The following is a 25,888-nucleotide window of genomic DNA, read 5'->3' as shown; positions in this document are numbered from 1 at the left end:
GCAGAGACAAGCACGAGAATTCCTGGAAGCATGGCACTCCACGAAGCATGCTATTAATAAACACATTGAACTCGACCCCATGTACATTCCACTACGGAGGAAACCCAGAAGTGAGGCAATCCGTCGCAACGGACCCCAGAGTTTAAAAACCAGGCCGGGAAACACACCGACGCTTCATCAGAGGCTGCACGGAGGATGTTACCAAGCACGGTAACGAAACGTCTGCGGAACAACAAACCAGCTCGGCGAGCCAACCAACCTCAACACCCACAACTCGAGCTACAGATCTACTCCAAAACCTTTGAATTCATCTTACTGCTGAATGTAACTGAAATTTCTGTCCAAAGTCAAAAACAACTGGGCTAGGTCTGCTCTGGGGCCAGTGACTCATCCTTATCAAATTTATATTATACCAGGCAGAAAAATCACAGACATCTTTCTAGTATTCAGGGACACGATCGCCTATGTGCACAGCAGGGAGTGGATACTGGCCTTATCAGACTGGTCCATTACAAAGCATTTGACAGAATATCACACACCTAAATAATGGACATGCTCTCCAAACATCAATAATGCAGTTTCAATCAAGGAGTAGAAATCAAAAAGCTTTCTGATCAAATTTGGAGTCGGGCAGGGCTGCCCTTTGTTTATTTGTTGCATGAGAGTCTTTTGCTGAGTTCATAAAAGTAGGATATGAACTTGAAAAGGGTGTCGGCTCAAGGCATACCTGCACATAGTTGATGGCACCATTTTCTGCTCAGATATGATCAGTATCTGGTGACCAGTTTGGACTGGCCTCGGGGCCCCAAGGTAAATTGAGGCAAGAATGAAGCCATGGTCTTTGGGAACTGGACCGACCAATCCTTATCCCCTTCAGAATCAGGTCAGATTACCTAAAGCTACTAGGCATATTGTTCAGTGGGGCCAGGGAATGCATTAAAACTTGGAATTACTGCTAAGGTGAGGCAGAACTGGGGGACCATTACTCCCTCACTTGGTCATCAGGTGCAAGGTGGTCAGTGTTGCTGAATGCGGTGCAAGTGTGGCCCATTTCTCAAGTCCGTATCACAGCAGTCACTTGATCCCCCTTCTACTTTATCTGGAAGGCTGAAATAGATCATGTCTGCAGGGACACTATGCACAAATCTGAATAGGCAGGGAGGAAGGAACATACTCAAAGTCACCACCATCATCTTCATTGCCATCTTTATGTTTGGATGCAGCAAGCGGTGTGTGTAGACCACAGTACAGAGTGTCACTATGTGACAAGGTTCTACTTGTCTTTGGGGATGACAGACAGGTCTGACCATGTTGCCACATAACACTCCAAATAACTGCACCAAACTATACCACCTGTCCCTTGTGTAAAAGCTTTTACAGGAAAACACCTGTGACCAGAGGTCCATTAGGCAGTCTTCCAAAGCCATGCAAGGAAAGATGGTGGCTCCAGTCAGGGTTCCCCAGGCAGACTGACAGAATGCCTCATCGCAAAAACTTTCCAAAAAAGCTACTGGTTGGTGGCGAGAAGGAGGAGAGCTTTCATGCAGAGTCTCTAGGCCAATGTACGCTGTGTTCAAGCTGGCCGTCTCCTTCTAGACTATACTTTCGTGAAGAAAGTACATTGAGAGATGCAGTGGTTTTTGTCAAAGTTTGTCCTGAGCATTTCCATGATCTCTATTTTCCTTGGGACACACAGAGACAAACTACATCCAAAGGACCATCAACTCAGTGAAAGACCCTGAAACTTGTTGACCTTCCAATGTGGAGTTTCCTTCAACTGGATTTTGCAGACTGGCACATTCCAAAGTCCAGAATAACATGCTGAGGGATGCACTAAAATTTGGGACAGCTGCTGCCAAGACAGTGAGGAAAGGTCACACTGGCACAATATCAACAAGATCAGAGGAACTACAGTAAATAGTACAATTAATTTATACTCACTTCTGTTTCATAAGCTATAAAATGCTTTATTTATTATTTAATTACAAGTACAAAAGTTAAATCATACAAAATCTAGAAGTGGGGACCAAGAAAGTGACAAATGGTTGCAAAATGTTTGGATTTCCTTAGAATTCACCTCCAATGTGAAGAATGATATTACCAAGGACAAATTTTCAACCTTAAATAATGTCAGTGTTCAGCATGTCCAGAGATTAGATATGAGTAATCTGGATCTATACGCCTATAGCCTGTCTGAATACCAGACAACTAACTCAAAAGGTCCAAGCCAGTGTGGTATTTTAAAGATTACCAACAAATACTAAAATGACCATCTTCCTAAATACATGTTTGAAATTGGATGGGAGGTGACCTTAATTGAATTTGTGCATCCAAGATTACATTTTATTTTTGATCAATTAGAACAAAGATGTAAAATGATACTGCACCATCCATTAAAAAAAAAGAAACAAGTGTAGGGCACTTGGGCCATCCAATGTTAATTCCCTTTCATCCCAACATTCTGGGTTAGTTTGGGTTCCAGATTAGTGTTTAGCCTACCTCAAAAGGTAGCTAGAGTGATCGGGCATATACTGGTTAAGATTTCCCAAAATCCCAGAGATTTTGGAAAGGTTCCAGTCAATTAGATGATAGTAAATCTACACAACTATTCAAGAAAAAGAGGGACAAATCAGGAAATGACAGACCAGCTAATCTGACATTAGTCATCAACCAAATGCTGCGATCTCACTACAATTGCACAGGATTTTAGTGAGACATCTGAATTACTGTGTACACTTTTGGGTCTCCAAATTTAAGCAAAGTTCAAACAGTACAGCTGAAGATTCATTAGATTGGTCCCTGCAATGACAGGACTGATCTACAATGAATGATGTGGTAAATAGTTCCTACACAATCAAGCTCGGAATGGGACGCAATGCAACTGCAAAATAACAATTCCTGAAGGGGTATAGTATAGGCTGTTTCCACTGGCTGGGGAACCCACAAACAGGGATATAATCTCAGATCAAGGGGATTAATAATTTGCAACTGAGATAAGGGAAATTTCTTCAGTTAAAAGACTGTGAATCTATGGAACCATCTGTCCCGGACTGGGGATGCTTCTATCATTGTACATATTAAAGATAGATCAAGATATCAGATCTCAAAGTAAGCAAGGGAAATGGAAGGCAGTCAAATGGCAATAAGGCAGAAGACAATCAATCATCATCATACTGGATGAAACACTGGGCTCAAGGAGCTCCTATTCTCCTTCAGCTATTTCCTAAAGTTCTTATTAGAACACTCAGGCCCTACTAGAAGTTTACTAATTGTCCCACGTTGGTAGAAGATTTTTCACAATCAATAGCATTTTGAGATTTGTCATCTGAAAATTAGAAAGAATAAAAAGTTAAAGGTCATTCTTTACAATGAAACCAAAAACATCAGCAGTAAGAAGGATCACCATAAGCAGCGAAGCGATAAAACAAAACATCAGTTGTAGGTGATTGGAACAATTTGAAATAAAGTATGTTGGAACTCGATGAAACTATAGCATACATAAGCTTGTAACTCTACCATAAAATGTTTGAAACATACTAACTTTGCTCATGGGTCTTGCCTCAACCTCTGGAGCAACACTGGAGAGATGCACTCCACTATACAATTTATTGGATTTTCTGGAGGAAAAAAGTTGACCACTCTCTTCACACAGAATGTTAACACTTCGTGCAAGATAAATTTGTTTCATTCTAAGCAAACATCTATCCACAAAAATGCTGTGTCGAAGAGAACTTGTACTACAGTCAGGCTGCTGGAGAGGAGGGGGAGAAGCTTTGGGCATATCGCCCAAGACAGTTTTTAAAGAAGTTGAAATTTTTGTTTTGCCTTGTCTCAAGAGAAAATGTTCATGTGGAGGCAATGGGTGATTAAAGACTGCAAATAATGGAGGAGGATGAAAACGCGAGACAAAAAATCTGTAGGTGGCCAAGGTAGTGAATGGACCTGTAAATAGGATTTCAAAAATTAAAGCATTCAAAGCCACTGCGGTTTAAGAAAGGTTGATACACGAGCACGTGAATATTTGCAACATGTCACATTTTTCTGACTTGATTTACAAGTCAGAGGGTTTTAAAGGGAGAAGGGTTGAAGTGAGAAGACAAATACAAGTAAATCACCTTGGACTGGTTTCACAGATACAAGCTTCGTTAATTTGTGGAGGTAGCACCAGTGTAAAAACAGGGAACATTGGTGACAGTTCTGTGGAAAGGTAATATCCGAAAAAAAAAAAGGTTCCTTCAAAACCATTACTGCTTGCATCTAGAGAGACAAGGGCAGCACACACATGGGAACATCACCAACTGTAAATTCCCCTCCAAGCTACTCACCATCTTGATTTGGAAATACATCACTGTTCCTTCACTGAAGCTGGGTCAAAATCCTGGAATTTACTCCCAAAGGACATTGTGAGTCAACCTACGGCATGTGTACTGCAACAGTTCAAGAAGGCAGTTCACTACCACCTTCTCAAGCACAACTAGGGACAGGCGACAAATGCTGGTCCAGCCAGCAAGGCCAATGTTCCAGGAATGAATGAAAAAAAATCCCAATTCCCTTTGTCTCCTAACTCATCTACAAGTGATGATTAGAAATTAAAAATAAATTTTAGTGTGATTGAAAAGTTGTTTGTCAGGATTAAAAGACTGTTTGTCAAAAGGTACTCAGCGATTATTGAGCAAAGGCAGGAACGTGGAGTCAAGTCACAGTCTGTTAGGATTTAATTTGTTCCGTGGTAGAGGTTCCAGCAACTAAATGGCTGCCTCCTGTTCCTAAACTGCATGAAATGGATCACACTGTGCTCAAAAGCTTTGTAAAACTATGAAATGTACACTGAACAATCACCCAACATCAATTAATAAATTTCCAATCACCTACTGTAAGTTCATAACTATTTATGTATCATGATAAACATCTGCATACACTTACTATTGGAAGGATCATGCTCAGAAAAGCCAAAAAGATCATCTTCAACCACTGTGTCATTCAGAGAGCTTCCCAATGAAGGAGGAAATTCCAAAGACACTAGCGAAAGATCTTTCAAAAATTCTGTTTCTAAGGAAAAAAGTTTATCCGAGCCAGTTTCTTCATCAATTGAATCTATTTCACTGTCATGTTCTGGCTTATAATTGTCTTTACCATTGCTGTTACTGTGGAAATCAGAAGTTCCTGTATGTTCAACTAAATATTTTTCATCACTTCCACCATACACTGTGGTGGCCAAACTTTTACATACTTGCTCAAATCTACTGCGCAAATTCTTTATGTCCAAATAGGAATCATCCACTTGACCAACCTCCATATTTCTGGAACTGTTCAAACTTTCATTATCGAGCACATCAGGAATAGTCTCCTGCAAAATCCCAAACCTCAGAGGCTTTGCTGAGCTGGAGAGATCACTGTCAAAATTTTGTGATCTGTTCCAAGGTACTGTACGGTCCAAGTCACATTCAGAGGATGAAAAAGACTCAAAATTTTCTGAAGTTACATCATATTTGCACATTTCCATCACAAAACTTTTTGACAGTTTCTCCTTCTTAATTGGAGACTTGTAACTTAACCTGTCAAGTGTCAAAAATTGTAGGTGGTGATCAGAAACAGTCTCACTTGTTGTAGTTGCATTAGTAGTGGCACTTGCTTTAGAAGCGAAGGCACAATCCTCACCCAAACTTTGGGAATCATGAGGACATTGATTTTTATGAACAAATGCATCAGCTGCATCACTATCTGCAACTTTATTACTGAAGTGATGTGGCTCATCCTCTGATTCAACATTTGAGCAATCAATTTTGGATTCCTCCCAATTGCTTTGCCTGAATTTGTTTTTTTCCCTTCTAGGATCAGATTTCAGAAAGTTGTTGTTCTGCTTGGAACAAGCCAGAGGAGTAGTGCTTTTGAGAGAATTCTCATTAATAAATCCGGTCAGATTTTGACTTGCAGCAGATGCAGATAGTTCAGTCTCCAACAGAACTTGGCCATTTGTCTGATTTCCACATTTTGGATGTATTGAAAGAGACTCTTCCTGGTGTTTCTTTAGTTTAAGTTCCGATTCCTGAACTGCACATCTCCAGGAGTTCCTAATGTCTGTAACTGTAAGAAATCATTAAAAACAAATATTAAAATCAAAGTAAGAGATTGGAGATAATTTCCTTACACAGGAGCAGATATGAATCTCAGCAAATTAAGCTCACTCAAACCAAGATATTCAGTGTAATGTCTTCCACAGCACCAACTCTGATCTTGCCCTATTAGCAGTTTGTTGTCAGGTTCTCTGGCTTAGATACACCTAAGAACCAACTTGAAATAGGGCCCTGGATTAACCACAACTTATCTTGAATAATTCCAACCTGTTTCCATTCATTTAGTTACTTGCAAGGTTCTCACAAAAAAAAAGTGTTTTGAGACCCTTTTCCATGTAATAAGTCCTCTGACACTGAAAATGAACTTAACCGTAAGCACTGCAAAGGCTCAATCAGGACCGAATGCTGAACTCGAAACACAAGCAGAACACTGGACATCACAGCTGCCTCAGACTTGTATTGATATAGCAATAATCGCTCCACATTTTAAAATAAACTTTTATTGATTATTACATATAGCCCAGACATGGAAACGATCGGCAAAGTCAACATATCTGTAGTTCCCAAATCTAAGTCGCTCAAATAGCTACTTTCACAGCAAATGTAAAGAATTTACATTTTAGCTGAATTTCATCTATAATAGCTTCTGACTATTGCAAACTTAATTTACATGCTTTTGTAGGTATTCATCCAGCCAGACTCCCATCTTTTATCCAATAACTTCGGCTCCTCCAAAGCTCTGTAGCCTATCCTGCCTTGGGCTTCTCAGATTCTCCCCAGCTTAAACAGCCCTTGTTGGCTTCTCTCAAATGTGAAGTTTTCACGCTGGTGCTTAAATCCCTTCATGGGCTTGTCCTTCAACTCCAATCGTACTACAACCCTGATCAAACAAATTGACCAGAATTTCTAAGAGCAAGGTGTTCTGCAGCAAGTGCCACTGGTTATCATCTCTTTCCTTGCCTGTTGTCTCAAATTATATGCCCTAAATTGTTAACTATGACAGTGAGACATCTGGGAATAATGTTCTATAATCTTAACCAGTGAAATTTAATAGGAGCTCAATCATTACCACAGAGCTCTTACATGAGTCTGCCTTATAAGAGAGCATTACAGAGCTTGGACTTCTAAATAAACAGTTTAGAAAACATAACATTAAGAGGAAAACTGCAGTTTAAGTGTTTTGCTTAAGGTGTTCTGACCTGCTTGTTATTTACATGCCGCGGTTTGCTGGGGTGGTTGGCATCGCTTCCGGTTCTGTTTCAGTGGTTTGTAGATCGGGTCCAGTTTAACGTGTTTGTTGATGGAGTTCTAGTCAGAATGGCAGGCTTCCAGGAATTCCCTGTATGGCTCTTTCTGGCTCGTGCTATTATGGATGTGTTGTCCCAGTCAAATTCGTGTCCTTCTTGGTCAGCGTGTATTGAGACCAGTGAGAATTGGTCATATTGTTTGGTGGCTAAATGGTGTTTGTGTATCCTTATTGTCAGCTCTCTTCCAATCTGGCCTATGTAATGTTTCTCAAAGTCCTTGCATGGTATTTTTTACATTGTTAGTTTTATTGGTTGTAGGTATGGGATACTTGATGTTCGTCAGTAGCTGTCGCAGGGTGGTTGTTGGTTTGTGGGCTAGCCTGATACCTAGGGAGCACTTTACATTCAACGACAGTATATTCAAACAAAAATCAACAGAACACCAATGGGATCCCCAATATCAGGACTGATTGCAGAAGCAGTAATGCAAAAAAAAAAAAAAACTTAGAATGAACAACGCTCCCCACTATACAACGCAAACTCTGGGTCCACTACGTAGAGGACACCTTTGTGATTATCAAACGCACAAGACTAGAAGAAACCCACTGACAAACATCCTCACCGGAATAAAATTCACAAAAGAAGAGAGAGAATAATAACCGACTATTCTTCGTAGACATAAATGGTAGAACATAAGAACAACGGAGAACTCCAGACAAGCGTATACAGAAAGGCCACACATATGGACCAGATACTTAATTACTCCATCAACCACCCCAACACCCATAAAACAGAGCTGCATCAGGATGTTATTAAAACAGGCCACAACACACTGCAGCAACCCAGAATTGCGTAAAGCAAAACAGGATCACTTAGAGTTTTTAAAAGGAATGGATACCCAAAAAGCACAATCCGCCATTAGCTCCACAACAAGACAAAACATGGTCAGACACACTAGTCACCCTGCCATCCAGAGATGACCACAAGACTACTCAGACCCCAAGGTATCAGGGTAGCCCACAAACCAACAACTACCCCGTGACAGCTACTGACGAACGTCAAGTATCCCATACCTACAACCAATAAAACTAACAATGTACAAAATACCATGCAAGGACTTTGAGAAACATTACATAGGCCAGATTGGAAGAGAGCTGACAATAAGGATACACAAACACCAATTAGCCAGCAAGAGACATGACTAATTCTCACTGCTCTCAATACACACGGACATAGAAGGACATGAATTCGACTGGGACAACACATCCACAATAGCACAAGCCAAACAGAGACAGGCCAGGGAATTCCTGGAGGCCTGGCATTCCGACCTGAACTCCGTCGACAAACACATCGAACCAGAACCGTTACACAAACCACTGAAAAACAGAACTGGAAGTAATGCCAACTATCCCAGCAAACCAAGACATATAAATAACAAGCAGGACAGAACACCAATCCCTCACCAGAGGCACATTGATGATGTTACCCAGCAGGGTGACAAAACGTCTGTAATCACACACACTGGTTTGGCAAGCAAATCCACAAGTTCATCCACAACCTGAGCTACAAATCTTCTCAAAAACTTTAAAGCAAAAAATCAAATTTGATATTTGATATTCTCCATGCTAAAACACGGATTCAGCACTGAGTTAGCAGCCTGCACATGCTCAAAATCAAAATGTATCCAGTAAAACTTTTTAAAACAGGTACTTTGCTTCATTCCATTCATCTCATTTTGGTGTATTTGGGTACATTCACACCCCACCCCACCCCACCCAAGAAGGATTTGCTTTCCCAGTTTAACATTATTTTGACTGCATACTTTACGTGGTGGTTGCTGAGCAAGTCGCTGTCTAGTTTCAGTGTGGGAGGCCACTGGAACATAAACCAACTGAACAAATAGTCTGAACTTTCTGCTAAGTTGAATTCATACTCAAGTGTCAGCAAGTTCTTGTTTCTTTAAGGCAAAAAACACAAATTTGAGCACAGTTAGTAGCTTTCAGACAGCAAATCTTGTCCTTACCAAATTGTTTTTAAAACAACAATTTTGCAGTAAATTCTAAGCTATTGTACCACTAACCCTGACTTTTTCTGGAATGTCAACCCTGTGCCTTGTTTGAGAGTTAGCCTTCAGCCATCCACATTGTTAGTTTTAATATCCTCCCAAAACTCCTTCACCATTTCTGGCGAAGCATTTGGTTTCCTTTCGATATAGCTCTTTTTGCTTCGTTGTTTTCTTTTAAGTTTAAAATCTGAAGTGTTTTACAAACTCATTGTCGTTGTATTAACCACTCACTAATACGCTATTCGTGGAAGTTAAATGGAATATATTTTACAGCAGTCTACTGTCCAAGAGTGGCCATTCAAACAAAAATTAGTCAACAACATTGCATAGGCAAAGCCCTGCAGAAGGTATTCTGAAACAGTAAAAGGAATTCTGTATTCAGGTGGCATGTCACATGGAAGTTGAATATACTTCAGACAGCCAGTGCGCTACCAAAAAGTGTATGCTTTCAAAAATCAACAATACTGAAACAAAATAACCAGGAAATTCTCTTCTGTTACTTTGGCTGCAGATTGTATACAACCAATGTTTCTTACATGAGTGGTGGTCTTTTAAAAGTAAATGATGTGCTGTGAAATGTATTGGGACATCATAGTCTGAATGCAACTTTGTTCTCTTTATACCAACATAATGTGAAGCTTTGCTACAATTGTGCAAACTGCCATCATATTCCACATCACATTCAAATTTGTGTAAAATAGTTGAGAAAGTAGCCAAGCGTAGTTGCAAAAATCTACGATATTAGAAGGCAATTATAGTTTTCAGAACTCTACATTATTAAACTCAATGTGCTCAATAATGAAAGGAAACTTACTTAAGTTTTCAGGTGTCCTTGGAAGTTCTGTTTGTACAGTGAAAGGATTTCTTGATGACATAAATGGGTCAACAAAGGGCACATCTTCCTTTTCAGTTAATCTAGATGCTTCTTCAGTGACAGTCTCTGCTACAAACTGAAGACCATTAACAGAAGGCTTACTCAAATTTTCAGGTGTCCTTGGCAGTTCCGATTGTACAGTGAAAGGATTTCTCGGTGAGACAAATAGGTCATCAAGGGGTACATCTCCCTTTTTAGCTAATCCAGGTGAATCACTGCTGACTGTATCTGCTACCTGTAGAAGAAAATAATATTAATTAATACGCATATGGCCCTCAGTGCGAGAATGAATCTAGTTGCAACCTTGAACAAATGGTGTTTTGCAATAGGTAATACTCCTCTACAGAGAAAATGCAGAGGATCTGAATTACAATTAGCATTTTATTCCAAATACAGGGTCATTTAATTAGACATCAGAAGCAGAGAGATTTGTCACAAGTGCTTTAGCTAATACAAATGAATCTGTATGTAAACAATGAAGTGCTTTAAGGGAAGACAAAGCTTGAATACCGACCACCCACATTTCCTTGATGGGAAAGGAAGGGGATCAAATGCTAGAGCATTCTGAGTTACCAAAAAAAAACTTATAATGAAATAAAAACATTAAAATAATAGAGAACAAAATTGATAAAATGCAGTAAAACACAGTGAGCCAAATGAGAGAGAATCAATTAATTGACTAGCAGATAATGCAAATGGAAGTCTTTAATAAATATAAATATAAATAAAAAATGGTCAAGGGAAGGTAGAGAGTTAATTAGTGTCATGAGGATGGATCAGAAACCAAAGTATGTAGATATTTAGAACTTAAGTACAAAACATGTTTTAATATAAAAAAAGACACTTACAAATAAAAGAAAAAGACCAAAGTCCTATATGGGACCAACAGAATGTTCTATCTGTAGAATGGGGGGAAATTTCAAGACAGATGCAACAGGAAGAGGTAATGCGGAGATTGACCATCTCTCTCCTCTTAGCAGAAAGTCATCTCAATCAGACATTGTTTTACCCTTCCAGGAATATAAAAAAGGTTCCAACACTGTAGTGTTGCCAGCCAACTACCTTTAAAAGAAAACAGGCCAAAGGGTTCTAACATCCAACAAGATGGTGACAGGGTAAATCACCTCATTTGGAACTCCACTCTGCTCACCAGTTCTCTCTCTTTCTTTCTTTGTCCTTTCGTTATTTTTCTCCCTCTGTAGTAATTCTATACCCCTGACCCCTTTTAATTACCTACCTAAGGAGTAAGGAAGGAGCCGGGTCGCGACTGGGAACCACATAGCAGGAGCTGAATGTGTGGGTTGTGTCCTGCAGCAATGGTGGTTTGAGCACAGGCCAGAGCGATGGTGGCAGAGCAGGAGTGGGCTGGCGACAGCGGGCCGATGAGGCAGCAGTGCCATGGGCTGGTAAGCCCGGAGTGGGACTATAGCAGTGCAAAGGAAATGTGGACTCAAGTTATCTTTTTTCTTGTATCTAATTCTAAATAATTGTGAATGGCACCATGTATGTACGGCAAAGGTACACATTTTTCACTGTATTTTGACACTGAATACACGTGACAATAAGTGATTCAATTCAATAACTAACTGCTCAACTGCCAATGTTCCACTATCTGTTCTCAGGAACAACCCAAAGACTGATCATGTATCAATATTTTCTTGTTTTGGACTCAATGCATTCCTAATCTGTGTTTATGCATGTAGCATTATTGTTTTTTTTCACATTTAGTAACTAAGCAACTCACTTTTGTTACCTCGAGAATGTCTAATTAAATTGGCCTCCTTTTAAACAGAGGTTCTCTTGGGTCTGGGAGAAAGGTATCCCCAAGGGAAGGGATAATTTTTAAACTAGCATTATTCTAACCAACCGAGCAGGTAGAGGAACAAAGGAAGCTAGTTCATTTGAGGGAGACCAAGTGGTTCGCATGTGGGTAACAATACAAGTTGAGAAGGCCTCCAAGTAAAAACAGAAGCATATGGGATCTTTGGTGTTACGGAAGTATAGAATTCAAAAAGTTGGAAAGATGTGGCAAGGCTACATGAACCGTAGGTTAGGACCCAGATACAACAGAGTGTCCAGTTTTAGGGACATACTTTAACAATGGTGTCAATATTTGAGAGGATGCAGTGGAGATTTACCAAAATGATTCCAGGGATGAATTTTCAATGAGAATAGATTAAATGTTGGGACAACTGCCTCACAGAAGCAGTTAAGACAAGATTTAGTGGAAGGTATTCAAAATTGAGCAGTCTGAATAAGAGGACAGTGAGAAACCTTTCACTTGCAGGAGAGCTTGTAACCAGAATTCACAAATTTAAGAAACTGGGGGAAAAAGTCAGAGGGGGGCGAAAATAAGGTTTTTTAAAACGTAGAGAGTTATCATTTGGATGGTGCTTACTAGAGCAAATATACGCAACAGGTTGGATGGTCTACTTCCCTGCTGTACAAATCAGAGGCTACTACATAAAAAAAAGGTGCTTACTTACCTCTTCTGCCAACTGGTCAACAGCCTTCTGAAGTGATTCTTCTGCTTTCTTAGAGAGATTTTTAGCTTTATTCAGATAGGACTTATTTGGAGTTTTATCATTTTGTTCCTTTTCCATTGCATTTGCATATGAATTCTGCGACTTACTTTCAAGACATTGTCTTTTTGTCCAAGGGATTTCAACAGATTCCTGAGAATCAACATTTTTTAAAGTCAGTTTAATACTGATTAAAAAATGCCCAAATGCATTATCAGGACACTATTCTTAGCACATTTATGAATATAATAAAAAGGGTAAAGTCACCACAATTGCAGAAGACCAGAGGGCTGCTTTCCAAGACACACGACTGGTAGTGGTTTAACCCGAGGGTCACCACACCTCAGGCAAAAGGGTGACCTAAAGAAGGTAGGGTCTTCATAGTGACTTCAGACAGTACGGGAATTGCATCTGCATTGTTGGCCTCAGTCTGCATCACAAACCAGCCATGCCGCCAAGTGAGCTAAATGATGTCCTATATTTTTCTATGAACATGATAGAACAAATTCCAATCGTACCCTTCACAAGTGTCATGTGTTAAAACATTTCTTACCTCTCCAAGAGATGTTAAATGAGTTTCCTCAGTTGGATCTCCAAATGGAATGCTGAATCTGGAAGATTAAAGTTTGAATTAAGGGATTATTTCTATTCCTAGTTCTGAGACCTAATGGAACTTTATTAAATTTCTGATTTCACCTTCACTTAAAGAGTAGATGAAAGTTCAAACTTAACAGCACTTTGAGATGGTAAGCAACATTTTCAGTAATCCCTTCTCAATACCTGCCTATAGTTGATTCCACTTGAATTTCAACTCGAATATCATCCCTCACGTTACATCTAACTATTTGATTCAGTGAGCGCAAGCAATAAATTCAGCAAATAAGGTGGTTATGGTAATCAGACCATGACTTTGTTAATAGAGGGGACACTGTTTGTTCATGTTCAACATGGTTTGTCTTTTTCCACAATGTAAAAGGGTCATCAACAGGCAACAGTGCATCAACACAACATATGAACAGTTATTGAATTTTCATTTTCTTAATTTCATTAAAACCATCCTTTCCCACTTGCACTACCTGTGTTTCCAACTTTCTTCACTAGTACACACTTACGTTATTCTTGGAATTTACGTTGGTCTTCACTCTACATCATACTGTGTTTAAGAAAATGTTTCTTTTTCCAGCGAGCAGAGAGGCAAAATGCAAAACTCGGATGCCGGCTATTTCAAATTACCTTCAGCCCCCACGTTGTCACTTCCCAATCAAGTTACTCAACTGCACTCCAGACAGATTTGCACTATTTAAAACAATTTAAAAATGATCTTCAGCAACAATCTCTGTTCTGCTGCTGCCAAGGTTTAAAGCCATCAAGGCTCACCTGTTATACAAGACCTTTCCTGTATGGGGCCCTCTTGTTGCGCAGAGGTAGTATCCTTATCCCTAGATTGGGAGTGCCAAGTTCAAGTCCCACCTGTTCCAGAAGTGTGTAACAAAATCTCTGAACAGCTTGATTAGAAAAACAGGTTAAAATGAAAATAAATCTCCGTGTCAGGTGCTGCTTGCCACTGAACTACCTCATACCCCTTCCGCTTGACCTATTACCTTTTCACTTTGCATCAAGAACAGTATCCAAGAAATTCGCCACCTCAGTTTCACCACTCCAAGCAGAACTCTCTCAATCGCCACACAAAATATCCAAAAACAAAACAAGGTAACAGTGCAACTTTCATGCACCAATACATGCCACTGATACACACAACTATTGCAGCAATACTTGTACAAGAATGAGATTACTGATGCAAAGCTCATTTTGTAACACACAGAAGACTGCTGATGGTTTGTTTGCCCCGTATCTGTCCGCTCCAATTTCTCTCAAGTTGGCTCGGTCATCAAAAGGCTTTTTATTTTAGGGAGATATTGGTGACAACTAGAGAGAGAGTTTGACTCTAATTGCGTATCAACCTCCCAGTGGATTAGGAATATATAACCTATGTAGAATATAGAAGCACTCAGTCCGTAAGATGTGTGGAGATAAACTCTACAACAAAACGTAGAGTTCAACAGCAAGGAGGCACATATTGTAATTTACAGGATTCATTTTGAACTAAGTTGCAATGTTTATTTTCATTGTGTTTAATTTACACATTAAAAATCTTAACAGGCATACTTCACCCCAGGTTTAAGATAATGGGATTCAGTAATGATTGCATAATTACTGAAGTCGCTAGATATAACATCACAAGGTTGAGTCAAATGTTTCCAGTATACAGGTATTTTCAATAAATTGGATTCTGTGTCACTCTTATTAGCCAAATGTATTCAAATGCATAGGACAAACCTAAGTGGTCATTAATTTTCAAATAAAAGGGGTCTCAAGAAACGAGGAAAATTTCAGAAGATCTTCAGAATTCGCTACATCTGCAGGTAGTGGAGATTGAGTCACTGGTATATTCAAGACTGAGCTAGACAGATTTTAGATCTGAAAGTAAATCTATGGATATGGGGACAGGTAGGAGCGCATTCATGGCCACAGTCAAATCAGACATGATCTTAATGAAGAGCTGAGCATCTGCGAGCAGCCAAATCACCTACCTGCTGGTCCTTTCTCATGTTCTACCTACGTGTTGTATTCACTATGACATCTTTGTGGACAAAAAAAAACGAATTATATACCCCTGAAGAACTTTGCAGAAAGAAAAAGTGCTGGAAAATGTTCACAAGATGTACAACAAAAAATTGAAACTGCTCAAAAACTACAGATTTTATAAATAATCAAGGTTGCTTTCTGTTGAAGAAAAATGTACTCTGAAAACAAAATAAGCAGCACAAATCAACACTAAAAAGGAAGCAGCCAAACATGCATGTCATTAGTTGTGCTTTACACAAAATGTATACACGACATATTATTGGAGCGACATGAATTCTAAAGTTCTATGTTAAAAGCAATTCAAGATGATAGAACAATAAAACATGCAAACTGTGCAACCTTCTTTGGTTCAAGAATACAGTGTGTTCGAATTAATAGTTCAGAGTACTACAGACCATACCTTCCAGAACACTGCAACCTTGATGTGCTTAGGTCATTAAAGCTTCTTGTAATGCTTCCTATACCACTATCACCCTTTTTTGAACTTCTTGTACATGATTCTTCAAGCCCTATTAAAAAATGGAATAAATATAAAGAGTTAGGCTTCAAATTGCAGAATGGACAATTCAGTCTACATAACAAATTAAACATTTCCTAGGCACTGAGATTTTTCAGGTGACTATATGAAGAAAAAGTTAAATTTCAAGTTAGAGAATTCTGAGTATTGTATTTTGTTTTAAAAAGACAAATCCATATTGTACTGTTATGCAGAGACACCAAGTAATTTGCAGACATATTGCAGTTCTTCTCCAGTGCTACTCTGGAACCAAGTGACTGAACGACAACAGGTTAATGGATCGGGAAGTAAAATGCTGTTGTAGGTCTATACAATTAGAAGTTCTGATGAACTATTCTTTGAAAGAGCCCGTGAAAACAATTGAGATTTTTAAATAGCTTACAAATCGCATGTGAAATATAACCAACTCTAGATGATGTAAAGATGGCAATGAAAACAGTGGCAGTCAGCTGAATAGTTTAAGAAGTGTTCTAGAATCTGGAACCCCAATTTCTGAAGGCTGCCACAGTAGTGACATTCTAGGTAGGTAAGGACCAGGCAGGGTGATACAAGTGAGCCATGGGTTAATACAGCATATTGGCACACAGGATTCAAGGAGGCCAAAACCCAGGGCTGAAATATAACATTTCCACAAAGACACATCCGCCAACAGTGGCAGGATTAAAAATCTGGATGCTTCGGGGGCAGAATTAGAGGTGCCAAGGTAACCCAGAATATTGTGGATCCAGGGGAAAACTCGAAACAGGCAAGGAGGAGGCCACAAGGAATTAGAAAGCAAACATCTTAATTCAAGACAGATAAACAAGCACACAATAAACAAAATGTTTGAAATATGTTGAAGCATTAATTTTAAAATCAAGATCATTTTGGCTTTATGTTAGAAGCAAATTACAGGGATTGCCCAATGATGCAAGTTATACATTTTTTGAACCCACCTGGAAGTGTTGCAGAGTGTGTATAAAATATACTACTTTTGTATGCTTCTTCTGAAGATGGTTCAAAAGACAACGGCGGCATAGTTGGGAGGAGATCAAGGACCTACAAAAAAAAAAGAAAAAAGTGAACAACAGTCAAGTCAAGATTGCCTTCAATTCATGACTCACGATTTACCTTGGTAAAAGAAAATTTACTTCATTCAAATTTTATTCCAAGCTAACATGACAGGGGAAAAAACATGTGATTTTGGGCAAGATTATTTGACCTTGAGCAGTTTTAACAGAAGCAATTCTATCACTTCTAGAGATAACACAATGTGGAGCTGGAGAAACACAGCAGGCCAGGCAGCATCAGAAGAGCAGGCAAGTTGACATTTCAGGTCAGGACCCTTCTTCAGAAATGGGGAGGGGGAGGGGAGCTCAGGAATAAAGAGAAAGAGGAGGGGTGGGGCTGGGGAAGGTAGGTGGGATGGTGATAGGTGAGGGCAGGTAGGGAGTGGTAGGGATTGGTCAGTGAGGGGGGAAAGAGGCGAATAGGTGGGAGAGAAGATGGACAGTTTGTGTCAGGTCAAAGAGGCGGGGACGAGAGGGAGGCTTGGACATGGAATGAGGCTGGGGGTGGGGAGATTTTAAAACTGGTGAAATCCATGGTTAGGCCATTAAGCTGTAGGCTCCTGAGGCGGAATATGTTGTGCTGCTCCTCCAGTTTGCGGTGTCATTGTGACACTGGAGGAGTCCCAGGATGGACAGGTCACCCAGGGAGTGGGAGGGGGAGTTAAAATCGTTGATGACCAGGTGTTGTTGATTGTCGCGGACAGAACACAGCTGCTCTAAAAAGTGGTCTCGCCGACGTAGAGGTCACCGACACCATCGATGCCAGTGACGTCACTAATTCCACCCCTACACGCAACCCCAGCCCTGCCAGGTATTCACCATCACCCCAGACCTCCCCCTCACTGAGAACAAACGGTCTGTCCTCAACAAAGGACTCACTTTCATTCCCCTTCTGCACATACTTCAATAAATTCCGTTCACGTTTGGATGTCGAACACTTCTTCCATCGCCTCCGCCTCCACACTTATTTCTTTAACCGTGAGTCTAACCCACCCTCTACTGATTCCTTCTCCCACCAACAGACCTTATCCTCCTGGACACCACCCCATGGCCTCCTACCCTCCCTCGACCTCTTCATTTCCAACTGCCGTCACGACATCGATGGCCGCAACCTCTCCACCCCTCTCCCTCACTCCAATCTCTCCCCAATGGAATGTGAAGCCCTCCGCTCCAACCCTAACCTCAAACCCGCAGTTAAGGGAGGTGCAGTAGTGGTATGGTGCTCCGACCTTTACATAGCCGAGGTCCAGTGCCAACTCTCTGACACCTCCTCCTACCACCCCCTCGACCATGACCCTACCCGACCACAAAACCATCACAAACCATTCACAACCTCATCACCTCAGGTGACCTCGCACCCACAGTCTCCAAACTCATCGTTCCCTAACACTGCACTGCCCATTTCCATCTCCTTCCCAAAATCCACAAACCTGACTGCCCCGGTCAACCCATTGTCTCTGCCTGTTCCTGCCCCACTGAGCTTATCTCTGCTTAACTCGACACTTCCCCGCCAACCCCAGTCCAGGAACTCCCCACCTACATCCTGGACACCACCCACACCCTCCACCTCCTCCAAGACTTCCAATTCCCTGGCCCCCCAACACCACTATGGACATCCAGTTCCTGTACACTTGTATCCCCCACGCGGATGACCTAAAAGCCCTCCGCTTCTTCCTCTTCCACAGGCCCAACCAGTACCCCTCCACCGACATCCTCATCTGCTTAACTGAACTCGTCCTTCCCCTTAACAACTTCTCCTTTAACTCCTCCCACTTCCTACAGACTAAGGGGGTGGCCGTGGGCACCCACATGGGCCCAAGCTATGCCTGCCTCTTCGTAGAATACACGGAACAGTCCCTCTTCCAAGCTACACTGGCACTATCCACCACCTCTTTCTCTGCTACATTGATGACTGTGTCCGCGCTGCCTGATGCTCCCACGAGGAGCTTGAACAGTTTATCAACTTTAACATCTTTCACCTCAACCTCAAACTCACCTGGACCATCTCCAATTCCTCCGTCTCCTTCCTGGACTTCTGTCTCCATCTCTGGTGACTGCCTCAAAACTGACATTTATTTCAAGCCCACCGACTCCCACAGCTACCTGGACTACACCTCCTGCAAAAATGCAATCCCTACTCCCAATTCCTCCACCTCCGCCGCATCTACTCCCAAGATGGGGCGTTCCACACCCACACATCCCAGATGTCCTCCTATTTCAAGGAGGACTCCCCCACCACCAACCCCCCCCACAACCGGTGATCGAAAATACCCTCAACCATCTCTTGTGTTTCCCACACTTCTACCCTCACATCCTCCCGCACCCTCAACAAAAACAAACACAGAATCCCCCTTGTATCACACCACCAACCTCCGCATCCAACGTATCATTCTCTGCCACCTACAATCCAAACCCACAACCAAAGAGATACTTCCCTCCCCACCCCTACCTGCGTTTCATAGGGACCATTCTCTCCACGATTCCCTCATCTACTCCACACTCCCCAATGACCCCCAGCACTTTTCCCTGCAACCACAGGAAGTGCTACACCCGCCTCGACACCTCCCCTCTCACCTCCATTCAAGACACGAAACAAACCTTCCACCTCAGACAGGGGTTCACCTGCACATCCATCAACTTGGTCTACTGCATCTGCTGCTCCCAATATCCCCTCCTCTACATTGGTGAGACCAAGCAGAGACTTGGAGACCATTTTGTAGAGCATCTGCGCTCTGTACATGACAAATGACAACACTGTCTGGTTGCCAACCATTTTAACTCCCCCTCCCACTCCCTGGGCGACATGTCCATGCTGGGCCTCCCCCAGTGTCACAATGACACCACCCGCAAACTGGAGGAGCAGCACCTCTTATTCCACCTTGGGAGCTTACAGCCTAATGGCCTAAACATGGCTTTCACCAGTTTTAAAGTCTCCCCACCCTTGGCCTCATCCCATGTCCAACTCTCCCTCTCATTCCCACCTTCTTGACTTGACACAACCTGGCCATCTTCTCTCTCACCTATCTGCCCTTCCCACCTCACTAACCAATCCCCACCACTCCCTACCTGCACTCCCCTATCACCATCCCACCTACCTGTCCCAGCCCTACCCCTCCTCTCTCTCTTTTTATTTGAGCTCCCTTCCCCCTCCCCATTTCTGAAGAAGGGTCCTGACCCAAAATGTCAACTTTCCTGCTCCTCCGATGCTGCCTGGCCTGCTGTGTTCCTCCAGCTCCATACTTACCTTTGACTCCTGCATCTGCAGTTCTTGCTATCTCTGTCACTTCAAGAACTGTCAAGAGTCAGAAAATAATTCAAGTCCATCAAGCTCATCCTTGGAATACAGCAACTTACTGAAACTCGTACTGTATCAGACACAAAAGGCAGCCCCTTGCCTTATCATAAAATGCACCGGCTCTGAAAAATATCCATCACCTCGCCTTATTTCTCCACAGCTCTAAATTATTCCTCTTCAATTAGACTCCCAACTGCATTCTGTATTTCTCAATTTCCATCTCTACTTCAAAATTACTGAGATTATTCAGAATAATCTTGGAGCAAAAAAAAAAAAAAAGAGATTTTCCGTTGGACCGACATTCACTATTCCTTCATAGATAGCAGATGCACATCGAGACATACAGAATACCCATTGTAGCACATTTTGAAATACTTGCCCCAGCAATTGAATTTACTTCTGGGCAATTCCTCTATGCCAAAATCCTTTGAAAATCTGTATTTGGCAGCACGGTGTCTCAGTGGTTAGCACTGCTGTTTCAGAGCACCAGGGACCTGGGTTCGATTCCACCCTCTGGTGACTGTGTGTGGAGTTTGCACATTCTCCGTGTCTGCGTGGGTTTCCTCCCACAGTCTAAAGATGTGCAGACTAGGGGGATTAGCCATGCTAAGTTGTCCATAGTGTTTAGGGATATGTATATTAGGTGGGTTATGGGGGATGGGTCTGGGTGGGATGCTCGGAGGGTCGGTGTGGACTTGTTGGGCCTGTTTCCACACTGTAGGGATTCTATGAAATTTGCGATGAAATTAAGCAAAAAATTATGATTTGGGAAAAATTGGACGATTAAATATGTGATGTGATCTGTCTCCTGAGTAGACATTAAACTAACTATCCCTCCTGCGCACACCTAAAACTACATTTGCAAAACCCATGACACTCCACCTTCTAACGTCCAAATACCCTTCCCACCACAAATCGACTACAAACTAAACCACGACCCCTGCATGGGATCGCCAACATGCACCCCCCCAACCCAACCCCAGACTCAACTCAATAGACCAGAGCTGAAACACCCACACCATGCTCACCAAATCCAACCTCTCCCTTCCATCACTGGACCCAACTTATTCCCATTCCACCCGCCAGACCCTAACCAACTTAACTGCTGCCACTCTTTCACATTCCAACCCACAAATACTTAGCTGACCACATCCCTAACTACACCTCCTCAGACCCAATTACATCCACCACGTCCAAACCAACCTACCCCAGGACTAAACACCCTGACCCCAGCCAGACCAGATCAGATATCATGCCACTTGGCCCAGACCCAGACCAGATTTGGCCTAAACCAATTCCTGAATCCTCTAAATCGCCTCAAGCCTGACCAGACCCCTGAACATCCCTCTTTCCCCTATCTATGGAACCCTCTCGACCCCACTCCCCACTCCCACTGCCAGATATGACCCAAACATCCCGCTGCTGGACACAAACCCCTCAAAACCTAATTCCCACATTGCCCAAACCCTACCAAGCCCAATTTCTCTAGTCCACACTAACCTACCCTAAAAATACTATCACTTACCAGCCCTTCTTACCATCTAGCACCATAACCCCTCCCATTTAGAATCCTACTTAGCACTACTGACCTGGCTAAACATCACATGTTATATAGTTATCCTTTGATAACAACTGTCAAGTTGGCCGTCAGGACCTTTAAATTTCAGAATACAGCAGCAGGGTGCTGTGAAAGGGGGCATGATTTGCCTTCCTCAGTCTGCACTACTGAAGAACAGTCGGAATGGACATAACTCCATATTTGAGGGGGGCCTTGAGCAGAATCTCAAAATGTGGAGCTCTCTTCATTGCCACTTCCAGGGAAATCAGCTCAACTTCTTTTAAAAGATGTCCCATATTGGGCCCTATTAACAAAAAGCTCAAATACTACTTTTTCCCCCCTCCATATTTACTGCAGTCAATGTCCCTTCTTGCACAAGTTATGTTGAGGCTACTGTATATAATTCCTCTGATCTTTCTTCACATCACGACTCTACGTTTTCTTCTGATACAAATTATATATTTGGATTCAGTCACAGAAAATCTATTTGTGCTGAAATGCTAAACAAGTTTTGACAACTGAAAAAGAGAAAGTATTCACATCTTATTACTTACAGGATATTTTCTTCTCACTGGGGAATAACCAGTTCTACTGGAGTACTGTTCCCATTTCTTATCCCATGCAGCCTCCAATTTAACTATGGACGCTTGCACTGATGGGAAAACTTCTTGTGTTATCTTCTGGCTGGGAATAAAAGATGTCTCAATATAACCAAAAATCCAGCAGCTAAATAATACTAAGAAGTAAAAAGATCTTTCATATACTTTACTACTTTACAAATGCTTACTGTTAACAAATTAGTAAGTGGTTTGAATGTATCCTTAGATCACGAATTAGCTATACAAAAGAAGTTACAATGCATCAACTGGCAACCGTCAAAAAAATTACATACCGTTATAGACTCAGAACAAGATGAATAATTGTGATTACTTACTTGTGTAAAATCTTGAAAAGTTATTAGAAATATATAACAGACCATTACTTCAATCTACAGAAATACATCAAAATTTAATGGATGCAATTAAGTCAAGTCTTGGCCCCCAAACAAACTGAAATAAAAAATCAACTTATCAAGCCTAGAAATTACACAGGCAGTTACAGAAACTAAAAATCCATGCTGTGCAACCAGAAAAATGAAGAGACCAAGAAGAACTCAAAAAAAGCACAGGGTCAATTTATGTTTTGCACAAGCAGCTTCAACATAATGTTTCAAAACGGACCTTAAACTATTGCACCATTAGCAGAACACAAACATTCATGAAACAAACAAACTGATAGTCAAGGTAAAACTGATTGAGTTTTTATTCAAAACATTAGATTCTCAAACACATACTGTCAATAAAATGGAAATCCGGTATAAAAGAAATGTTCAGAATGTTGGAAGAACCGAGCAGAGCAGGCAGTATTGTGAAGAAAGAAATAGAATTAATATTTTGAGTCAATTATCTTTCATCTGAATGGGGAAAGGCTAGAAAATCAAATGCAATTTAACCAATTGATAGAGGAATGAAAAGATGGAAAAAAGAATAAGACAAGTCAGGGTAGAAGATTACATTGCAAGAGTTATGGGCAGCAATGGAACATGCAAAGAAACAAAGAAAGGCTTAACATATGCTGGAAATTGAGCATTTCCAGCAATTCAGTTTTTTTTTATATAAACAAAGGATGCTGTCCACAGGAGGTGTAAATGGCAGAATGAAGACCAGATGGCGTTCAAAAACAAATCCAATTTCCCCTTGAGAAAAATCTTTATTAGCAAAGTTAAAAGGAAATGATTATTGGCAGAGATTGTGATCTGAAGCTGTAAAATTCAATGCTGAGCTTAGAAATCTGCAGAGTACTACAATAAAACACGTAACCTATGCTCAAGATTAGGTTGAACTTCGTTGGAACACTGCAGGACGCAGAGATCGAAGAAGGAAAGTGAAGAATTAAAATGACAGCTGACCAGAAGCTCAGATTTATGGACTGAGCCAGAGATAGTCCACATGCAGTCACCCAATCAATATTTCATCATTAACACTGACTATATTACATTATGAATAGTAAATGGTCAGAAATGAGAGTAAACTTCGGTTTCATTTCAAAGGAATATTTTGGCTATAAGGAGTAGGGAAGTTAAAAAAGATGTTACCTCTCTTACAAATGCAGAAAATGTAAGAAGGGAAGGATGTTGAAGGCAGTTAAGAAACAAAGCAAGGATGCCAGGGTAAACAAACCCTTCCAAAAGAAAAAAAAAGAAAAACAGGTAGATGTGCCTGAAGATGGTGGAAATGGCAGAAAATGATCTCAAGTACAGATGCTGATGGAGTGAATGATGAGGACAAGGGGAAACCTATCATGGTATTGTAAGTGATAAGAAAAGCTGACAGCAGAGGAAGTGAGACAACAAGCTAATGAGGCCATGTTTAAAAAAAAAAGGGTAATTTAGTTTTCATGTAGATTGGGAAAAAACAAGTTGGCAAAGGTAGTCATGAAGAAAAAGTCTCTGTATTCAGGTCAGTTTCAGAGAGCAACATGTTAAGGATCAAGGCTATTTTGGATCTATAATGTATAAGGAGGCAAATTTAGTAAAGAATTTCAGAGGAAGAGATCCTTAGGGGCAAATAACCATAACATGGTATAAAACATTTAGCACTGTTTGAAAGCGAGACTAGCAGAGGCAGCTGTGGGAGTCAAAAGACATCAAAAAAATTAATCTGACTGTCAATCTACATATAATCGAGAGAGAATTTCAAAAAGGAAGGGAAGAATCAGACATAGAAAATAGGTATTTTCAAATCAACCCGTTCAGACATGTTATTACACACCTCTAGAGAACGTGGGACTTGAGCACAAACTTCCTGGCTCAAATGTAGAGACAATACCATTGCACAAGAGCCTTTTCAGACACAGAGTATGGAAACATGAAATTCAAAATCAATAAGTCAGATCTTTCAGTGAACCAGCCACCCTGTACCTCTAGCAAACCACAAGCTACTGCAAGCATCTAGATAAAGACAAGTGAAATGCAGCATTTTGACCAGCACAAGAATCATGACAATAACCCATATGAAAAAAGGAACCACTGAGCTGCTTTCTCAGTTTTCGCTCTGCCCATAATCTGTGCTCCCACACCCCCACAACTGACACGGTGAGAGGGAAAGTTTATAAAGGGAATTACAGTTCTATTTAGTAGCATTATATGCCAATGGTTCATAACTGTCTATTTATTTGCAATATATAAATTATTCTCAATTAGAGAAACCTGGCACATGTTTTGTGTCAATCTGGATCTAGAACACAGGTAAGTTAGGGAAGTGTGTATTTAAAAAGAATATTCAAACTTTATGAATCCAGGAATATCCAGGTGGCTTGACGTCTTTGCAGTAGCCCAGTGGGTTGCAACGTTGTGGTCAGAAATGAGAAAAAGACTGCTTTAAAACCAAGGACTGGAGAAGGGAATTGTTCCATTTCTAATAATTACTGAAACTCGTTGCAAGTTGTATTAACACTGCTACTTTGTATAAAGTAGGAGGTGGTTAGGGGAGGATATGGCCGATTGCAGACAGGCCAGCACGATAGGGTGCTCACAAAAGTGAGATGCATATGGCAACAGACTACTTGTTGTTTTCTGAATTTTGAAAAATTTTGGATGCTATCAGCCTGACAGCAACTATTTGATTGATTGCTAGGTAGCTCGTAGGTGTGAACAATGCTACCAGAGGCCTTTGGACTGCAAGGGCAGATGGGATGCCTTTCTATCCAGTGAAAGGGCTAAAGCCTGAAGAAGCCCCTTTACTTTTCCTTTTATCTGGAGGAAGTGAACAAAATCGAAGGAGGAGAAGCTGATCAAGGTAAACAGAAGCCTAACTAAGTGGAGGAGGATGCTGGTAAATGAAGACTGGTTGGGCCTTCATCTCAGGAGGCAGTAGAACATGCTCAGATCACCACAGTGAGGAACAGAGATAGTAGGAACTGCAGATGCTGGAGAATCCGAGACAACAAGACGCAGGGCTGGATGAACACAGCAGGCCAAGCAGCACCATAGGAGCAGAAAAG

General features: G+C 41.2%; 1 protein-coding gene and 1 non-coding gene across 2 annotated transcripts in view; both read right to left on the bottom strand.

The window, feature by feature from the left end:
• Positions 1-1,946: 1,946 nt before the first annotated feature.
• Positions 1,947-25,888, bottom strand: part of haus6 (HAUS augmin-like complex, subunit 6) — a 44,804-nt gene continuing 20,862 nt past the window's right edge. The window contains exons 9-16 of the mRNA XM_048619979.1: positions 22,402-22,531; positions 16,881-16,983; positions 15,829-15,937; positions 13,336-13,393; positions 12,747-12,935; positions 10,201-10,495; positions 4,924-6,084; positions 1,947-3,325 (exon numbers count right to left, since the gene is read on the bottom strand). Of these exons, the coding sequence (XP_048475936.1) occupies positions 3,255-3,325; positions 4,924-6,084; positions 10,201-10,495; positions 12,747-12,935; positions 13,336-13,393; positions 15,829-15,937; positions 16,881-16,983; positions 22,402-22,531 (2,116 nt within the window). The 3' untranslated portion in view covers positions 1,947-3,254. The remainder of the gene's footprint in view (positions 3,326-4,923; positions 6,085-10,200; positions 10,496-12,746; positions 12,936-13,335; positions 13,394-15,828; positions 15,938-16,880; positions 16,984-22,401; positions 22,532-25,888) is intronic.
• Positions 14,618-14,749, bottom strand: LOC125482868. Its single transcript, XR_007261837.1, has one exon. It is a non-coding gene; the product is annotated as a small Cajal body-specific RNA 8 (non-coding RNA).

The sequence above is a fragment of the Rhincodon typus genome, chromosome 3 (genome assembly GCF_021869965.1).
Source record: "Rhincodon typus isolate 14 chromosome 3, sRhiTyp1.1, whole genome shotgun sequence".
NCBI classification, from domain to species: domain Eukaryota; kingdom Metazoa; phylum Chordata; class Chondrichthyes; order Orectolobiformes; family Rhincodontidae; genus Rhincodon; species Rhincodon typus.
This window is presented reverse-complemented; position numbering and strand designations above follow the sequence as displayed.